Source organism: Dipodomys ordii, unplaced genomic scaffold (assembly GCF_000151885.1).
Source record: "Dipodomys ordii isolate 6190 unplaced genomic scaffold, Dord_2.0 Scaffold1, whole genome shotgun sequence".
NCBI classification, from domain to species: Eukaryota; Metazoa; Chordata; class Mammalia; order Rodentia; family Heteromyidae; genus Dipodomys; species Dipodomys ordii.
This window is the reverse complement of record NW_012267217.1, coordinates 4,726,782-4,743,703: the sequence shown is the minus strand read 5'-3', so window position 1 is coordinate 4,743,703 and position 16,922 is coordinate 4,726,782. Positions and strand designations below refer to the sequence as shown.

The window sequence follows — 16,922 nt, the reverse complement described above, 5'->3', positions numbered from 1 at the left end:
AAAGAAAGAAAGAAAGAAAGAAAGAAAGAAAGAAAGAAAGAAAGAAAGAAAGAAAGAAAGAAAGAAAAGAAAGAAAGAAAGAAAGAAAGAAAGAGAGAAAGGAAGGAAGGAAGGAAGGAAAAAAGAAAGAAGGAAGGAAGGAAGAAAAAAGAAAGAAGGTAATAGTGCTCCTCACTTAACTAGTTAACTGTATAAAACTGTGAAAAAGCTGGGTGCTGGTGGCTCATGCCAATCCTAGCTACTTAGGAGGCTGAGATCTGAGGATCACAGTTGGAAACCAACTTGGGTGGAAAAGTTCCTGTGAGAATCCTATCTCCAATTTTTGAGTGCAAAAACTGGAAGTGGTGCTGTGTCAAGTGTTAGCGCACTAGCCTTGAACACAAACAAGCTTGGGACAGAGCCCAGGTATTGAGTTCAAGCCCCAATATCACAGTATTGAGAGAGTCAAAAAAAAGTGCTTACTGCCATGCTTGAGTGACTCATGCCTATAATCCTTGCTACTCAGAAGGCTGAGATTTGAGATTGAAGTTCAAAGCCAGCCCAGGCAAAAGAAGTCCATGAGATTCTTATTTCCAATTAACCACTAAAATGCCAGAAATTGATCTGTGGTTCAAGTGATAGGGTGCCAGCCTTGAGCACAAAAACTCAGGGACAGGGCCCAGGCCCTGAGTACAAGCCCCAATATCACAGTATTGAGAGAGGGGGGTGCGTGCGCGCGCGCGCGCACACACACACACACACACACACACACACACACACACCATCATCATCATCGGCTGGGGTTTTGAACAGGTTAACCCATTTCTATCTTTGTTTTTTGAGCTCATAAATAAACATAAGCACAGGGTTGGGTATGTAGGCTCATGCCTACAATCCCATCTCCTAAAGCGGCACAGATGGGATGATCTTAGTAATGAGACTAGCTTGGGCAAAAAATCTGGGAGATTTCTATCTCAACAAACAAGGTAGGCATGGTGATATATTCTGTAATCTCAGCTATTTGGGAGGCCTAGGTAGAAGGATGGCAGTCAGAGGCTAGCCAAGCAAAAAGCTTGAAACCCTATCTGAAAAACAACTAAAGCAAAGAAAGGCTGAGGGTGTGGTTTAACTAGTAGGTGCAGTGCAGGCCCCCAAGTTCACACCTCAGTACTCAAAAACAAAAATCAAGTTTCTGAGAATATATTCTGAAAGGAACCTCTTTGCTTAATCCACAAAATCATTGAATAACCTTAAATATACAACTAACCTCATCATAGATATGTAATTACTTATATGGAAACATTTCTTCCCAGGTATCAGGGGTTGAACTCAGAGCCTTCACATGGCTTTTCAGTGGTTAATTGGCAGATGGAGTTTCCATGACTTTTCTGCCTAAATTGGCCTGTAACCATAATCCTCCAAGTCTCAGACTCCTGAGTATCTAGGATTATAGTCATGAAATACCAGTGCCCAGCTTTAAACATTCCATTTATATCCAGGTACTGATGGCTCACGCCTGTGATCGTAGCTACTCAGGAGGCTGAGATCTGAGGATCGTGGATCAAAGCCAACCTGGGCAGGAAAAGTCCATGAGATTCTAATCTCCAATTATCCACCTAAAAACTGGAAGTGGAGCCATGCCTAAAGTGGTAGAGTTCTAACCTTGAATGAAAGCACTCACGGACAGCACCTGCCTGAGTTTAAGCCCCACAACTGATACAAAAAAAATCCATTTAATTATGAAGATTCATGTAAAGAGCCATTTTCCCTTCCAATAATCTGTAATTCTAAATCTATCCTTTGATATTTAATAAAAGATTATGTTTGCACTAACTCCTAACTAAAATATAATGTCATGCTTTAAATTTTTTGAGAAATAGTAACTATTTTTTCAACCTCTTTTCCTGTTTATGAACTGGCTCAAGATGTAACTAACTGCTGCAAAATATTAATTCAGGAAGCAGAGCTGTGGTTCAAGTGGTAGTGCTCTGTCAATATCAATTAATTGCATTTTTGTTCTCCAAGAATATTTAAATTTTTATATACTTTTGATTCTGTTAAGAAAGTAGCAATAAAAAAAAACTGTGTCCTTGCAAACTAAGTATTATTAAAAATACAAACTGAATTGAAGAACTGGCAGAGTAACAATAATGAGAAATGTGAATACTGGTATTTTAAAAGGCTTGTTGGAAGACAACACAATAAAAATCTTGATTCTACATTTGCCAGGACTCTTAAGAAGTCAAGGGCCCAAATATTCTAAATCATTCATTTCACAAATATAAAAACCAAGGCCCTTCAAGGGGCATCAGTGGCTGATATCTGTAATCCTAGCTACACAGGAGGCTGAGATCTGAGAATCACAGTTGGAAGCCAACAAAGACAGGAAAGTTTGTGAAACTCTCGGCTCCAACTAACTACCAAAAAGCCAGTTGCTATGGCTCAAGTGGTAGCACATCAGCATAGAGCCAAAAGATCTCAGGGACATTCCCCACACCTGGAGTTTAAACCCCCAAACCATCAACAACAACAAAAGCCATGTCCCTAATAAGTTAAGCAATCTGCCCAAGATAATAGCATAGATAGATAAAGTTTTTTTGTAATGTGTTTATATGTGTATACATGTGCATGTGTGCCAGTACTGGGATTTGAACTCAAGGTCTTGGTACTGTTTCTTAGCTTTTTCACTCAAAGCATGTTCCTCTCACATCTCCACTTCCAGCTTTTTACTGGTTAATTTTAAATCAGAGCCTTTCAGATTTCATGAGTTTCTATCAGTACTGATTTCGGAAAATTACATAATCCTTTCAAAATGCTGAAAAGCATATTCTAAAATATTTACTATTCATAAACTTAGTAATCAAGTATAATTGATAGCATAATAGCTTTTACAAGTTAATTATAAATGTAATGATTTGAATGTTTTCAAAGAGAAAACTCATAAAATATTAACAAAAACAAGAATTTGATAACAAGTAATCATAATTAAACAGTTGAACTAGATATAATACAAATTTGTTTGAAATATTTCACTCAATGAGTATCATTAGCCTGAAAGTTAAAAAATCACATTCCCAAAGAAGACACTTTGTCACGTACCAGTGACTTACACTTGTAATCCTAGCTACTCAAGAGGCTGAGATCCATGGATCACAGTTCAAAGCCAGCCTGGGCAGAAAAGTCCCTAAGACTCTTTTTTTTTTTGGGAGGGGTCCAGTCGTGGGGCCTGAACTCTGGGCCTGGGCGCTGTCCTTCAGCTCTTCAGCTCAAGGCTAGCGCCCTACCACTTGACCCACAGCGCTTCTGGCTTTTTTGCTTTTTGCTTATGTGGTACTGAGGAATCGAACCCAGGGCCTCAGGCATGCAAGGCAAGCACTGTATCACTGAGCCATCTTCCCAGCCCTCCTAAGACTCTTATCTCCAATTAAGCACTAAAAAACCAGAAGCAGAGCAGTGGCTTAATTCATAGAGCACTAGCCTTGAGCAAAACTCTAAGAGACAGGGCACCAGAAATGGCACCAAAAGAGAGACAGAGGGAGAGAGACAATAAGAAAGAACTATGTATATCATATTTAAATCCTCTTCTTAAGCTATGCACACTAATATTAAGTTTTCAAGCACAAGAAATTACAACGATCTCATTATCTTCACTCTTCATTTCCCAAATATACCCTATAGGCTTCTGATGTTTTCCTTCTATTAAACAAAAAAGGCAAATATTTAAATCTTTCTGTGTCATATAGAAATAATAACTCACAAAATAGGAATATAAGAATGATTAGAGTCAACAACTAGTCTACTCCGAGCACATACACACCCCAGGCCTTCAGCCCTGTGTGTCTGCTAACCTTCCAGTTTCTGGTTCTCCTTCTCCATTCGAAGCAACAAGATTTGCTGGTGTATAGCTTTCTTCCACAAGCTCTTCAGTTCTTTTGATTTCTTTTTCTCTTCGGCCTTTTCTGGGTCATCGTCACCAGACAGGAATAGAACAAGAGGCTCTTCCTCCATAGTAGGAGTGAGTGGGGACAGGGGTAGCAGCTCGTTTTTGTCCAGTCCATCTGCAGAAGAGAAAATAGTGAGAGGCATGCCTTAATCCCCAGCTAGATGGCAAAAATTTCCTCAAGAACAGACACTCCCTTAATCTAAGATTCTATACGTAAAGGTGCTCCTAGTAGCTAGTCGTTTCTGGAACTATAACTTATAAAAGTTCACTAGACTAAATTCCCCTTCCAGATTTCCCTCTTGCAGTGAAACGAATGCATATGTCATTCCCCCACTTCCTCTTTCTACCTAGATCGGCTCCAACGTGAGCTGGCTTTTCCCCAGAGTCCCACACTTCTGCAATTCATCTACGTATATTCTCTGGTTACAACCCGGGATGGTGTGGGTAGGGTCTAATGATCTCCTAAGCCCACATCTATGGGAATGCCTCAGGAGACCACAGCTGAGCCAGGCTGGGCCTTTCTTGGCTGGGTACCACAGCCCTGTTGCACCCCTGTCCTTGAATAGTCAATCTCCTTAAATCCCGTTCAGGAGCTCTTTTTCATTCCTCTACGTCAATAACTTTCCCAGGGATAAACATGATCAGAACTCTTAAAATATTTCAGTGATTGTTAATATCCCAGAGAACAAAGTGCAGACTACTGGGAACTAGGATGTAAATCCCCACCATTACACTATGACCTCAAGTCACCTTTGGCCTCAAGTCTCAATCTCCCATCCTGTATACAGTCTTTCATGCTAAGCGTCTCACAATCGTCCAGTCTCACAGTCAGCCAAACTCTCTCACAAGTCTAGAACTTTCCTGAGACAAATTTTTCCTGGAAAGGAGGGTAAACAATTTTCTGTGAGAATTAATTTGAATCAGTAATATCAGCTGCTTTCTTCTTTTTTGTTTTGTAATTCATTAACCTATGCCTTTTTATTTAGTGTTTTCGATGTGTGTGTGTGTTTAATGATTTTATGGTTCCACTTACACCTCTTGAACACTTTATACACCTTGATTTTGGCTTTCTTGGTTTCACTTTCCTGGTTGTGAATTGTCCTCAAATGCCACACAATTTTAATGTGTAGAGAATACTGTGTTCCCATTCACTCTGTTTTCTAGGAGTACAGTTTTGAAACACATGAATTGTTTCAATGGCCTTTTTCTTTGCAGTGCTGGGGATCAAATCCAGGATCCCAATCTCATGCATTCTAGGCAAGTGATCCACCATACCACTATATCCCCAGGCAAATGTCCTCTAGCCTGCCTGCCTGCCTGCCTGCCTTCCTCCCTCCTCCCCTCCCTTCTTTCTTTCTTGCCTGCCTTCCTTCCTTCCTTCCTTCCTTCCTTCCTTCCTTCCTTCCTTCCTCCCTTCCTTCCTCAAAACCGTGGTCAGTGAATATAGCAGATGATCACAACTAAGTAAAAATTATTAAAATATCTTCTGGCCAAGTATATAATTTTTATGAATCTTTCATGTATGTTAAAAAATGGATGAGTTTTCTCTAAGGGGCAAAGCTCTATGTAAATATTAGGTCAAGTTTATTCAATTGTGCTATTCAAATATTAATTTTATTTAACTTTTCTTTGTCTAATTTTCAGAGAATATATGTGTTAAAGTCTCCAATGAGAGCTACTGGTTTATTTCTCTTCAAAATCATTTTCAGTATCACTTTCTAGCTCTCAAGACTGTGTTATAAAATATGTTCTCATTGTAATTACACCATTTGTTTACTCTAGTAAGCCAATCATTCAGAGAAAACTCCATGCTGTCTTTTGTTTGATATTTGCCTGGTATAATATAAACTCCATGCTTTCTTTTACTTGATATTTGCCTAGTGTAACATATTTATTTCTTCAGTATCTTTGTCTCCTTATTGTGTTAATCTTGTGAAAAAATTATTCTGTCTTGCTCTCCCAATAATTAAAAAAAAGAAAAAAGTGGTTTCTTTTTCAGTTTTTCCACAGTTCGCATTTCTGTGGAGTAGGCCATAACAGGATTTAGAAACCCATTTATGAATTTAGCCACTCAACAAGCAGGTACTAAATGTCTAACATATCTTAATTATCCTGAAAAATAAACCACTCTATCAATACAGAAAGTTATTTCTCAACTCTTGCTTGTTCACTTGCTTGCTCTTTGCCTGGTCGCTGTCCTTTTATCGCTCAAAGCTGATGCTTCACCACTTGTATGAGACCTTTACTTCCAGCTTTTGGGTGGTTCATTGAAGGCAATAGTCTCCAATGAACTGGCTTCATTCGAAAGGTGATCCTCAAATCTCAGCCTCGTGAGTGGCTAGGATGACAAGGCGTAAGCCACCAGCGCCCAGCTCTACTTCAATCTCTTAAAGTTTTATAATACCCAGGCATTTCCCTTGCTTTCCTAGTTTATGAAACCCAGCGGAGGACACACTCTTTTGAGAGTGCCACACAGACCTTTCTGCTGCATAGCTGAGGGGGATTTGTTCATGGGCGATGCAACCCGCAGGAAAATACGCTGTCGCCAGGAGATCCGACGCGGAGTGACGGGGGTTCCTCCGACGTTCAGGGACTCGTTGCTACAGGTGGACGAGGTCCGTTTTCTTCCTTCTCCATCACTGCAGAATGCCAGCAAATACATAACTTGCAAGGAATATTGCAAAGCACAGCAATTCGTGAAAAGAAAAATGCTAGCACAAGCCATTCACAATTCCTGCCATGGAGAAGCGCAAGGCACAGGCAGCTTGGAGCCAGGCATGGCCAGAGCTGAACACCCAGGCTACACACTTGGGAAAACTGCAATCCAGGCTTTGGCCCCACCATGAGAAACTCACCTGTTTCTACTCATTCTTTAGTAGCAAGCAGTCATGCTTCTAATGTGAGGGACAGTAGTCTTTACATGGAGGAGGAAAGGCTGCCTAAGTAATGAACTCCGGCTTTGCCTGAGAAATACACCTACCAGTTTCTCTACACAATGTAAATATTCTATAAAATGCATGGACTGAGCTATGCTTCTAGGTCATGTAAAATAAGCTGGCAAAGACAACTTCAATCTCTCTAGGCCTGTTAAGATCTGCCTACAAACTGTTAGCAACCAATAGCTGAGTGTGTCAGAAAATAACCAAAAGAATACAGAGAATTGTCAACTTGGGGATTACTGTTAGCTGATATTTTACTTTTGGGCCCAATCTGGGGCTTGAACCCAGGGCCTGAGCACTGTTCCTGAGCTTTTTTGGCTCAAAATTAGTGCTCTACTTCTTGAACCACAGCTTCACTTCTGGCTTTTTTTTTTGTAAGTTATTAGAGATAAGAGTTTTATGGACGTCCCTATCCTGGCTGGCTTCAAACCTTGATCCTCCAACTTCAGCCTCCTGAGTTGCTAGGATTACAGGCAGGAGCCAATGATGACCTGCCTTTGTTAGCTGATTTAAAATTAAAAAAAAAAAAAAAGTTCACCAGGCTCCATTGGCTCACACCTGTAATCCTAGCTACTAAGGAGGCTGAGAACTGAAGATTGCAGTTCAAAGCCAGCCCCATCAGTAAAGTCCATGAGACTTTTATCTCCAATAAAAACCACCAGAAAACCGGAAGTGGCTCTGTGGCTTAAGTGGTAGAGTGCTAGCCTTGAGCTAAAGAGTGAGGGACAACGTCTAGGCTCAGAGTTCAAGCCCCATGACCAACAGCAACAACAACAACAAAAAAGCTGGAGCCAAATACAATTAAGCCAAGCTCAAAAGTGGAGGTGTGGCTTAAGTGATAAAACACCCAAACTTTGAGCAGAAAAAGACATACTATTCCCAAGTTTGGAAGTTAGGATGGGGAGAAGGTTATTTCACTACATCTGTGTTTGTGAAAGTCACATGGGGAAATACTGGTCTGCTCTAAAATGTTTCATTTCCTTTTTAAAAAGGCCACTCCTGAGTTATTCTAAACCTACATACAATAGGTAAACATGACTCAAAGTTACTTTTGAGACTAATTCTGGAACCAGGCGACCACACAATAATTGCGGTAGGTGGAAGGAATATCTTACTTTTTAAAGCTTCAAAGCCCTTTCCTGAGCTTTCCTGAGCAATGACAAATATATAATATCTTCTCCATTCTCCTTGTACATAATGATACAAGAGAAAAGTCTAGGACTTTTAAGGGAATCAGGATGTTTTGTCTTAAATCAAAAAAGAAACCCAGCTAAAAAAAACCCAAGCCTCTCAGATACAATTACTAGGCAGACAGTAATTCAATTTATGCCTGTTAGATTTTTCATATTTCTAATCATCAAGTAGTCCAATAATTTCTAATCTGGAAATGTTGCTCTTGGGATGTGCTAAATTAAGAGTAAGAACAGGACATACCTGATGGGGCTGATTTTCTGATAACAGGTGTCAGGCTATAATGATATTTTAAAGTAGCTGAAGATATGTCTCCATTGTCACACCCCTTTTGCTATCTGTCCCCATAAAATGACCTTACTAAGTTCTAGTGCCCCTGTAACACTGAATAAGCACATTTTTCTTCACTTCTGCTTTAGAAAACAGTAACTCAATTATTTCCGTTTTAGCATCTGTGATTCAAATGCTCTCTATATAATATGTACGTCTTGGTAAATATTCAAAGTCCTCAGAACGTATTTCACCACAGCTACTGGCTAAAATAGCCACCTCACTATATTGCTAATTTCTAGTACCAATGGGCAAATAGTAAATACTCAATAAATATTGAACATATGAATATTTTATAAAACCACATAAAATACAACTTAGAGTTAATATTTAGTTAAGAGATACGGACAAAAAAAAAACATTGGGTGGGATAACCTGGTGGAAATAAATAAAAGTCATGACTATTCAGCTTTTCTGGCAACAAGTTTTAATAGCTCTAGTTGCCAAAAATAGGCACTGAGCTGTTGTTGACTTTGGTAAGCACCAGCAATAACAATACTGTTAACAAACAACAAAAACTACCTTTTTTTCCTGGTGTTGACCCTCCCTTATAAAAGGCCATCTCATTTATGATTTGAAAGCTAAATGAAATATGTATGCTCAAGCACCAATTTCAGTGCTTCATAATCAACATTAGTCTCTCTTTCCTCAGACTAGCGCTAATAAAACTAGAGTATATCGGACCAAAAGATTCTAAAAATGTTTCTATTTTAATTGCTGGAATTAAAATCAGCTTTTAATTCACTGTTAATGTCATACCAAATGTTTAGAAAGTACTGAAAACCACACTGAACTGTCCCCGTTATTGGTATTGATGATTATGAAATATAAGCTTTGGGGACTGTGTCAGTAAATACATGCAGAAAGCACTCTGCCATTTGCCCACCAATACATATTTTAAAATTCCATTGCTCCAGGAAATGGAAACATCTTGTTTGTTTATCTGTCTTTAGAAGGGTAGGAAGGTACAGAAATGGAGGGGCAAAAGTGAACAAATGCAGCAGTGATACTCACTAGACACTATGTTGAAAATGAACTATACAACCTATGGGTGGGGATAGGAGGGAAAAATTGGGAGAGAGCTAGGAAAGGGATAGCATTGTCCAAAAAGAGATGTACTCTTTACCTGATTTATGTAACTATAATCCCTCTGAACGTTACCTTTCTAATAACAATAACAGAAAAATTAAATAACATAAAATACAAATAAGAAAAAATAAAATTCTACCTAAGTTCTTCAAGTCTATAAATGTGAATTGATGTGAATAACCCAATTTCCTTCCCATATCTGGACTGTAGCAGCCAGTAGGACCCAGAGCTAGCAGTCAAAATCGAAGCTAATATTATACTGAAAGGAAGAATTTTCATGATGGATCAGAAACACAGATCTTGTTCTAAGGATCTGCATTCTCAAAAGCAGTTTGTTGATGAGGGGCGAGTTGCTCTGCTTCCCGCCGTAAGAGAAGGTTTGTGTTTGGAAGTCAGCTTTTAGGGAAGGACTTAATGAATATACAAGTGTGACTTACAGCTACTCAGGGTGACTTGACATCTGCTCAGCAGTCAGGCTCTCTCTGCATTTTTATATGTTTCCTTTCAGACTTTTCTTCAGATACTGTACTTGGATTGCTTTTTTTTTTTTCTGCTTGCTTTTGTTTTGTTTTTGCTTTTGTTTAGGCAGTACTGGGTTTGAACTCCTAAGGACCTACTTTCCTACTAGGATAATGCAGATATACCTTGTACAGGAGTGAACCCTTCTATTGGCTAACAAGTGTCCTAGCAAGCAGCAAACTTCCTTCCAATTCTCTCTCCTCAAACTAAAGCTACATCACAAAAAGCCCAAGTTAATAAATGCACACTGACTGAATCTCTTAAAGCTCACAATGCGTGACAGCTTAAAGAGGTTTATCAAAAGAACTTTCCTTTTGTTCTACAGGATCCACAGTACAATTTAACTCAGAACTGCACCAGAAAGAACTGCACCAGAAACACTAAGACTATCTCAGTCGGATATACATCTGTCATGCTAAGGAAAGTTTTTACTAGCTAAGTTGAATTCAGATTCAGCCATCCTAGTGGAAATCAGTATCTAGTGTCTGAGCTTCAAAGTGAGTCAAAGCGATAAATGAGTCAGTGGTACAATGTATAGAAAAGGACAATGAAGAAAACAAGAGAGTTTTATTTCCTAAACTCTACACACTGCATGCAGTGTGCTGGTATGAGGGCTTGATTTCAGGGCCTGTGTGCTATCCTGGAGCTTCCTTGCAAATCTAGTACTCTACCAGCTGACCACATATCCACTTCCAGTTTTGTTTTGTTTTGTTGGTGGTTGATTAGAGATAAGAGTCTCATGGACTTTCATGCCTGGGCTTGGCTTTGAAACACAATTCTCAGATCTCAGCCCCCTAAGAAGCTAAGATTCCAGTCAGGAGCCACAGGTGCCCAGGTGTGAGCCACAAGTGCCTGGCTTCTCTGCTTTCTTCTACTTTCTCTCCCTGTCTTATGAGAGAAGTACACATGCTCACTGTCCTATTTGGGGACACTAGCAACTGCATTTCTTTACAACTTCAGTCAAAACACAATGGTAAAGCTAGCACGAGAATGAACTACACAACTAGAAAATTACTGTAGTTACAAAATTATCATGATTAAGATAAAAGGTAGTTTTCTTTAGAGCTCCAAGACTGGCGTGCACGCACACGCACGCACACACACACACACACACACACACACGCACACACACACACACACACACACACACAAAGGAAGAAGGAAGGGAAAGGAATGAAAGAAAAGAGAAGGGAAGGGAATGGCAGATGTTTACAGCTATACAGGTCAGCAGGAATTCTGGTTGTCTTCCCAAGAAAGCATGTAAGATCATGACAAAGAGGTGTCACCAAGACATCCATTAGGGAGAACTGGGTGCTTCTTGAATCCAGACTCAACTTAGCCACCATCAGAGTGATGAGAATTAAGATGAACTAAAATAGGTTAATACTCATTGCCACAAGGAGAAAAGCAGATTCTATCTGCTGGGTCTATTTCTTCTAGGTTGAGCTTTTCTCCACCTAAGAATTGGAAGATGCTCCTTCTACGGACATATTATATCTCCCAAGTAGGAAATTCATTTTAATTTGTTTTTAAATTAAATTTGACTCTGATTGGAGGCCACAGCACTGTGCTAGGGAATGTTAACCTGGAATAGAGTAGAAATAGTATTGCTGTCTGCAATCATCTTCCATTGTGACTCGTGACCTTTACACAAAGGCTCATTTGCCCTCTATGTGGCCCTGGGCTGGCATGCATTCAGCAAGTCAATTCAAACTGCTTCTTAAGCTAATAGTGACATTCACAGGAAGAATTCAATCATGTTTTAAATGAAAGTATTTAAATCTCTAGTCACCTTGATTCTGAAGCAGTGTCCTGTCTAGTACAACAGGAAACAAGAAACAACATTAGCACACAGAGAAATATGTCCCAAATCAGGATTTAGAATAAAAAGGCATTTCCATATGTCATCATAAGGATACTTTTAACAATGAACCATGATAAATAATAATGCTTTTTATCCATAAAATAAGATAAATATAAAACTGCAACTATACTGCAAGTAATTCATCAGTCAAAACTGTATATTTTGTAAGAGAATGAAAGAAATAACTATCAGTTTTTAAAATCTGTCATTTACTTTGACTAATTAGTTGCAGTATACATAATTTTTTAAATATAAGCTTAAAATCAGAGAACTATAATAAATAATAGAGATGCCTGTGGAATATTGATACATTGATGTTAGAATAACACATTTCATCATCAGACATAATTATAGTTTAACTACCAAGCAAGAAAAGAATGTTACATGTTTACAAATGAATTGGAAGATAAAATGAAAACTACTCTTATTCTCTGTCTTTTATCTGTGCAAATAAATCCACTACCTAACAAATATTCTGTGCTGACTATTGGAAACTGGGCTCTTTTTCTTCAGCCTGTTTAATAGTAACCTAATGTGTTCTTAGCATTCAGGATGGTAGACCTGGTAAAGAATGCTAATTCTAAAATTTCAAGTTAATATGCCTCTTAAAAATAATAGTATTGGTAGTCTATATTCTACCCTATCTTTCTTACTCTCTTGTTGATTGTATGCCTACAGGTTTTATGCAATTAATAAGGTATTAGGTAACCAACTTGAAGTAAGGAGCCTGGGTCTAAGCAACAGGTCTTAATAGGGGCTGGGAAGTTGGCTCAGTGGTAGAGTGATTGCCTTACATGCATGAGGCCCTGGGTTTGACTCCTCAGCACCACACAAACAGAAAAAAAAAACACAAAAACCCAGAAGTGGCACTATGGCTCAAGTGGTAAAGCGCTCGCCTTGAGCTGAAATGCTGAGGGACAGCACCCAGGCCCAGAGTTCAGGCCCCATGACTGGTTAAAAAAAAAAAAAGTCTTAATAATAGGACATTTTTTAGTTTACAAATGTGTTTTGAAGTGTTAAGTTCCAGAAAACCCTTACTCTCTTTAGATGACTGCCCCATGATTTCCCTTGATTGTGTCCACATCTGATTTGTTTTGGCTTGTATTTAAAATGCTTGTTAAATTCGGGTGTTCACTTTTTTTTTTAATTTACTTTGATCATGTTCATCTGATTTGCCTTCTACTTTGTTAAGATCTATGCACCTTGTATGGCTTGGGGGCTATACAGTTGTGGGTTAGTTGTATTCAGGGCAGTAGGGCTTTGTGACTGGAGTTCCCCTGTCACCCGCTAATGCTCCAATAAAGACTCCAAATTTGGACTTTTAAGTGGTGGCTTCTCTGGTCTTATGACTGGGTCATAAGACCAATAAACTGACAGGAAATTTATAATTGGTAGTGTTAAGTAATTTCTCCTTTAAGTATTCAAAATAATTCCACATATCATGGTAATTGTGTACATACAGTACTATCTTGAAAAAGAAAAGGTGATCACTGGAGATGCAGAATTCAGAAAAACTGAATTAAACCATGCTCCTTCATGTCTTTGTCCTCAGAAAATACATCCCAAAGTATGGACTGTATTTTCTGAGAATATTCATGATAACATGCAATATTTACAAATGGCTTAGGTTAAAGACCTATGCAAATATGTATTTGAAGCTTATAAATGGACACAGACTGATACAGAAAATATAGCAAAAGCTTAAAAGGTCAATAATCTAGAAATGAGACTACAAGGAGTCCTCTATAATATTATTGCAGCTTTTCTGTAAATTTGATATTATGTCAAAATGCAAATATTAAAAAAACACTCTCTAAAAGACTTTAAGTAGTAAATTCATATCTAAGTGACTTACTGTCTGAAATAAGTCTGAGTAAATTTTTTTCAGTACTTTCACTACAATAAAGATACTTGCCAATAATGCCCTATATATTTATAACTACATATGAAATATTAATAAAGACCTTTTTTTCAAAACCTAAAAATGATCATATGTCCATCCACAGATCATAGATAATAAACTCTGACATAGTATGAATACTCTGACAAACTCTGAATATTATGAAGTAATAAAAATCAATTAAGGTACACATAAAACCATGAATAGGGCTTGGTACCAGTAGCCATTACTATAATGCCAGCTACTCAGGAAGTAGAGATTAGATCAGGTTCAAGGCCAGCCTGGTGGGGGAGGGGGAGTTTTCAAGACCTTGTAGTGGCATGCTGTTGGCATCCTAGCTATGCCAAAAAGCATAAACAAGAGGATCATGATCCAAGCCAGCCCAGGCTAAAGTAAAATTGCATCAAACTATCTCAAAATAAACAGAGAAAAAATGGTTGAGAAGGTGTGGCTCAAGCAGTAGAATGCCTGCTCAGCAAGGATGAAACCAAGAGTTCAAAAAACCATACTGAGTTGGGCACCGGTGGCTCACACCTGTAATCCTAGCTACTCAGGAAGCTGAGATCTGAGGATCATGGTTCAAAGCCAGCACCGGCAGGAAAGTCTGTGAGACTCTTATCTCCAATAAACCACTCAGAAAACAGGAAGTGGTACAGTGGCTCAACTGGTAGAGCACTCGGCCTTGAGCTGAAGAGCTGAGGGACAGAGCTCAGGCCCAGAGTGCAATGCCCAGGCCCAGAGTTCAAGAACCATGACCGACAAAAAAAAAAAAAAAAAAAGACAGTACTGGCCATCCCATCCCCACCCCCACCCTCCAAAAAAAACCACCACCTGAAACAGGAATGAATCTCACAAACAATTGTCAATGAAAGAATCCATACATAAATGAATAGCTGTTATAAAGTTCCAAGCTTTATGTAAAACTATCCTGTGCTGTGTGCACAATCAGTGTGGTAGAGATGGGATGGAAAAATGAGAGGTGCGGTAGAGGACTTATGGTCCCCCATTAGCTGGCTGGACAATGGCAGCATTGTGATAATCTATGTAGCCATGTGCTTATGATTGGTATTTTTTCAATACAATTTTTTTTTCAAAGTACTTTTGACCTATAGATTTTATGGGGTCAAGCTAAGAGTGTACCCCCTTCCCACCCACCAAAAGAAAAGACTGGCTTTTAGAATTTTTCACAACCAAGAGTACTCAAAATTATTTTTAGTGGTCCTGCAAATGGAAAACATCTCTACATGTTCAAATGTAAAGCCCTAAAATAACAAGACTATTGAAAAGTAGCTGAAGTTAACCCTAAAGTATAATTGTTTTCAGACTTTGATATCCTTTCGTGAGAACAAGTTGTGTAGGGACAGGAGAAGTGATTGATAAGAATAATATGTACAACTAAGTGGAATTCCAGAAAACAAACTAACCACTTTACATTAAACAATACAAAAAACCTGTTAGAAAGAAAGAAAGAAAAAAAAAAACGAAGTCGCTTCTTGTGTAGACTATACCCAACTCAGAGCCAACCTTTGCCCTTCCCAGTGACTATTTGGATTGCTAATTCCAGGCCTGGCTCTGTTTCAGGAAGGAAACCAGGATTGCCCACATGCTCGTGCGAATGAACCATGAGAAACTGTAGTGATATATTCGTATTGGCAGGCATTTTATAGAGATAAAGTAAACTGATGACCTGGTGGGTAGAGATTGTTGGTTCTCTAAATTCATAGCATAGTCCATATATATTTTACTCTTGGAGCTAACTTCCTGTAAAATGCCTCCCACAAGATTGCCTTGAAATACTCGGAAATAAATTCTTCATCTACTTTCTCCATCAGAAATCAAATATAATCTTTAAACATGACTTGCCACTAATTCAGAGTGTTTAGATTCATTAGCTATATGGATTATCTTTTATAATATGAAAAAGTAGCAAACGAGAACAAAAATATTCAAAACATAACTCTTCAAATAACTTATCAAATTAATGAGGGTTGTCTGTTTATAAGGTAACTTTTAGAATTCCCTATATCTAAAAGAAAATAGGCTAATTTAGTATCCAAGATTTCAGTGACACACAAGCTCATTAATACCATATGGTTTTTCCCTGAATATAAAAACTGTTCATTATCAGACAACTAGAAACAACTCATTCAGCAAGGCAGTATATATGTTAAATAGAAAAACATACAGCAATAAAAATGAATGAGTCAAAACACCAAATAGGACAGAATCTCACCGATTTCTAACTCAAAAATAACCCCTTTAGAAGGGTTAGCCCACCACTTTCTAGAGACTGCTGATCTTAGAATGATAAGAATAACTTCATAGCCAGGCGCCAGTGGCTCACGCCTGTAATCCTAGCTACTCAAGAGGCTGAGATCTGAGGATCACGGTTCAAAGCCAGCCCGGACAGGAAACTCTGTGAGACTCTTATCTCCAATAAACCACTAGAAAACCAGAAGTGGCACTATGGCTCAAGCAGTAGAGCGCTCACCTTGAGCTGAAGAGCACAAGGACAGCGCCCAAGCCCAGAGTTCAAGCCCCATGACCAACAAAAAAATAAAAATAAAAATAAAAATAACCTCATATATAACTGCAAATTTCAAATTCTAAAAAAAATCACTAGAGCTAATTTTGTGGAGCTAAAAGGGCAAGCAAGTGTAGTAGTTTATCTATACCTTGGGGAACAAAATAAAAATAAAAACAAATCATTCAGGAAATCCCTCATACTACCTGAATGGCTATCAATATGAACCTGTACCTTTATCATATGTACACTGAGATTCAGAAAAGCAGACTTGTCATTTAAAAAATAATCAAAGAAATACCTACAAAATATTCTATGTACTTAAAAATAAGAATTATATTGCTGGAAGCATAATTCAAGTGGTAGAATGCTGATCTAGAAAGTGTGAGGTCCTGAGTTCAAACCCAGTATCTGTATATCTATCTGTTATATCTATATATAAAAGCCAAATCTATATTGCACTTATCCCTTTGGTATAGCTGTTTGAATCAGTGGCATTGGGTTCTGTGAGACTAAGAGAAAAAAAAAGGCATGACTAAGGAAAACTGGCCTAGAATTGTTAGCACCAAGACTCATTCAGAAAAGTACAAAGTTTACATTCTGGGCCTAAAGCAAAAACAAAACAAAAAACCAAACAAAACTAA

At 38.4% G+C, this 16,922-nt stretch overlaps 1 protein-coding gene across 1 annotated transcript in view; it reads right to left on the bottom strand.

The window, feature by feature from the left end:
* Positions 1-16,922, bottom strand: part of Tbc1d4 (TBC1 domain family, member 4) — a 155,526-nt gene that overhangs the window by 17,319 nt on the left and 121,285 nt on the right. The window contains exons 11-13 of the mRNA XM_013009498.1: positions 6,401-6,561; positions 3,828-4,037; positions 3,611-3,675 (exon numbers count right to left, since the gene is read on the bottom strand). Of these exons, the coding sequence (XP_012864952.1) occupies positions 3,611-3,675; positions 3,828-4,037; positions 6,401-6,561 (436 nt within the window). The remainder of the gene's footprint in view (positions 1-3,610; positions 3,676-3,827; positions 4,038-6,400; positions 6,562-16,922) is intronic.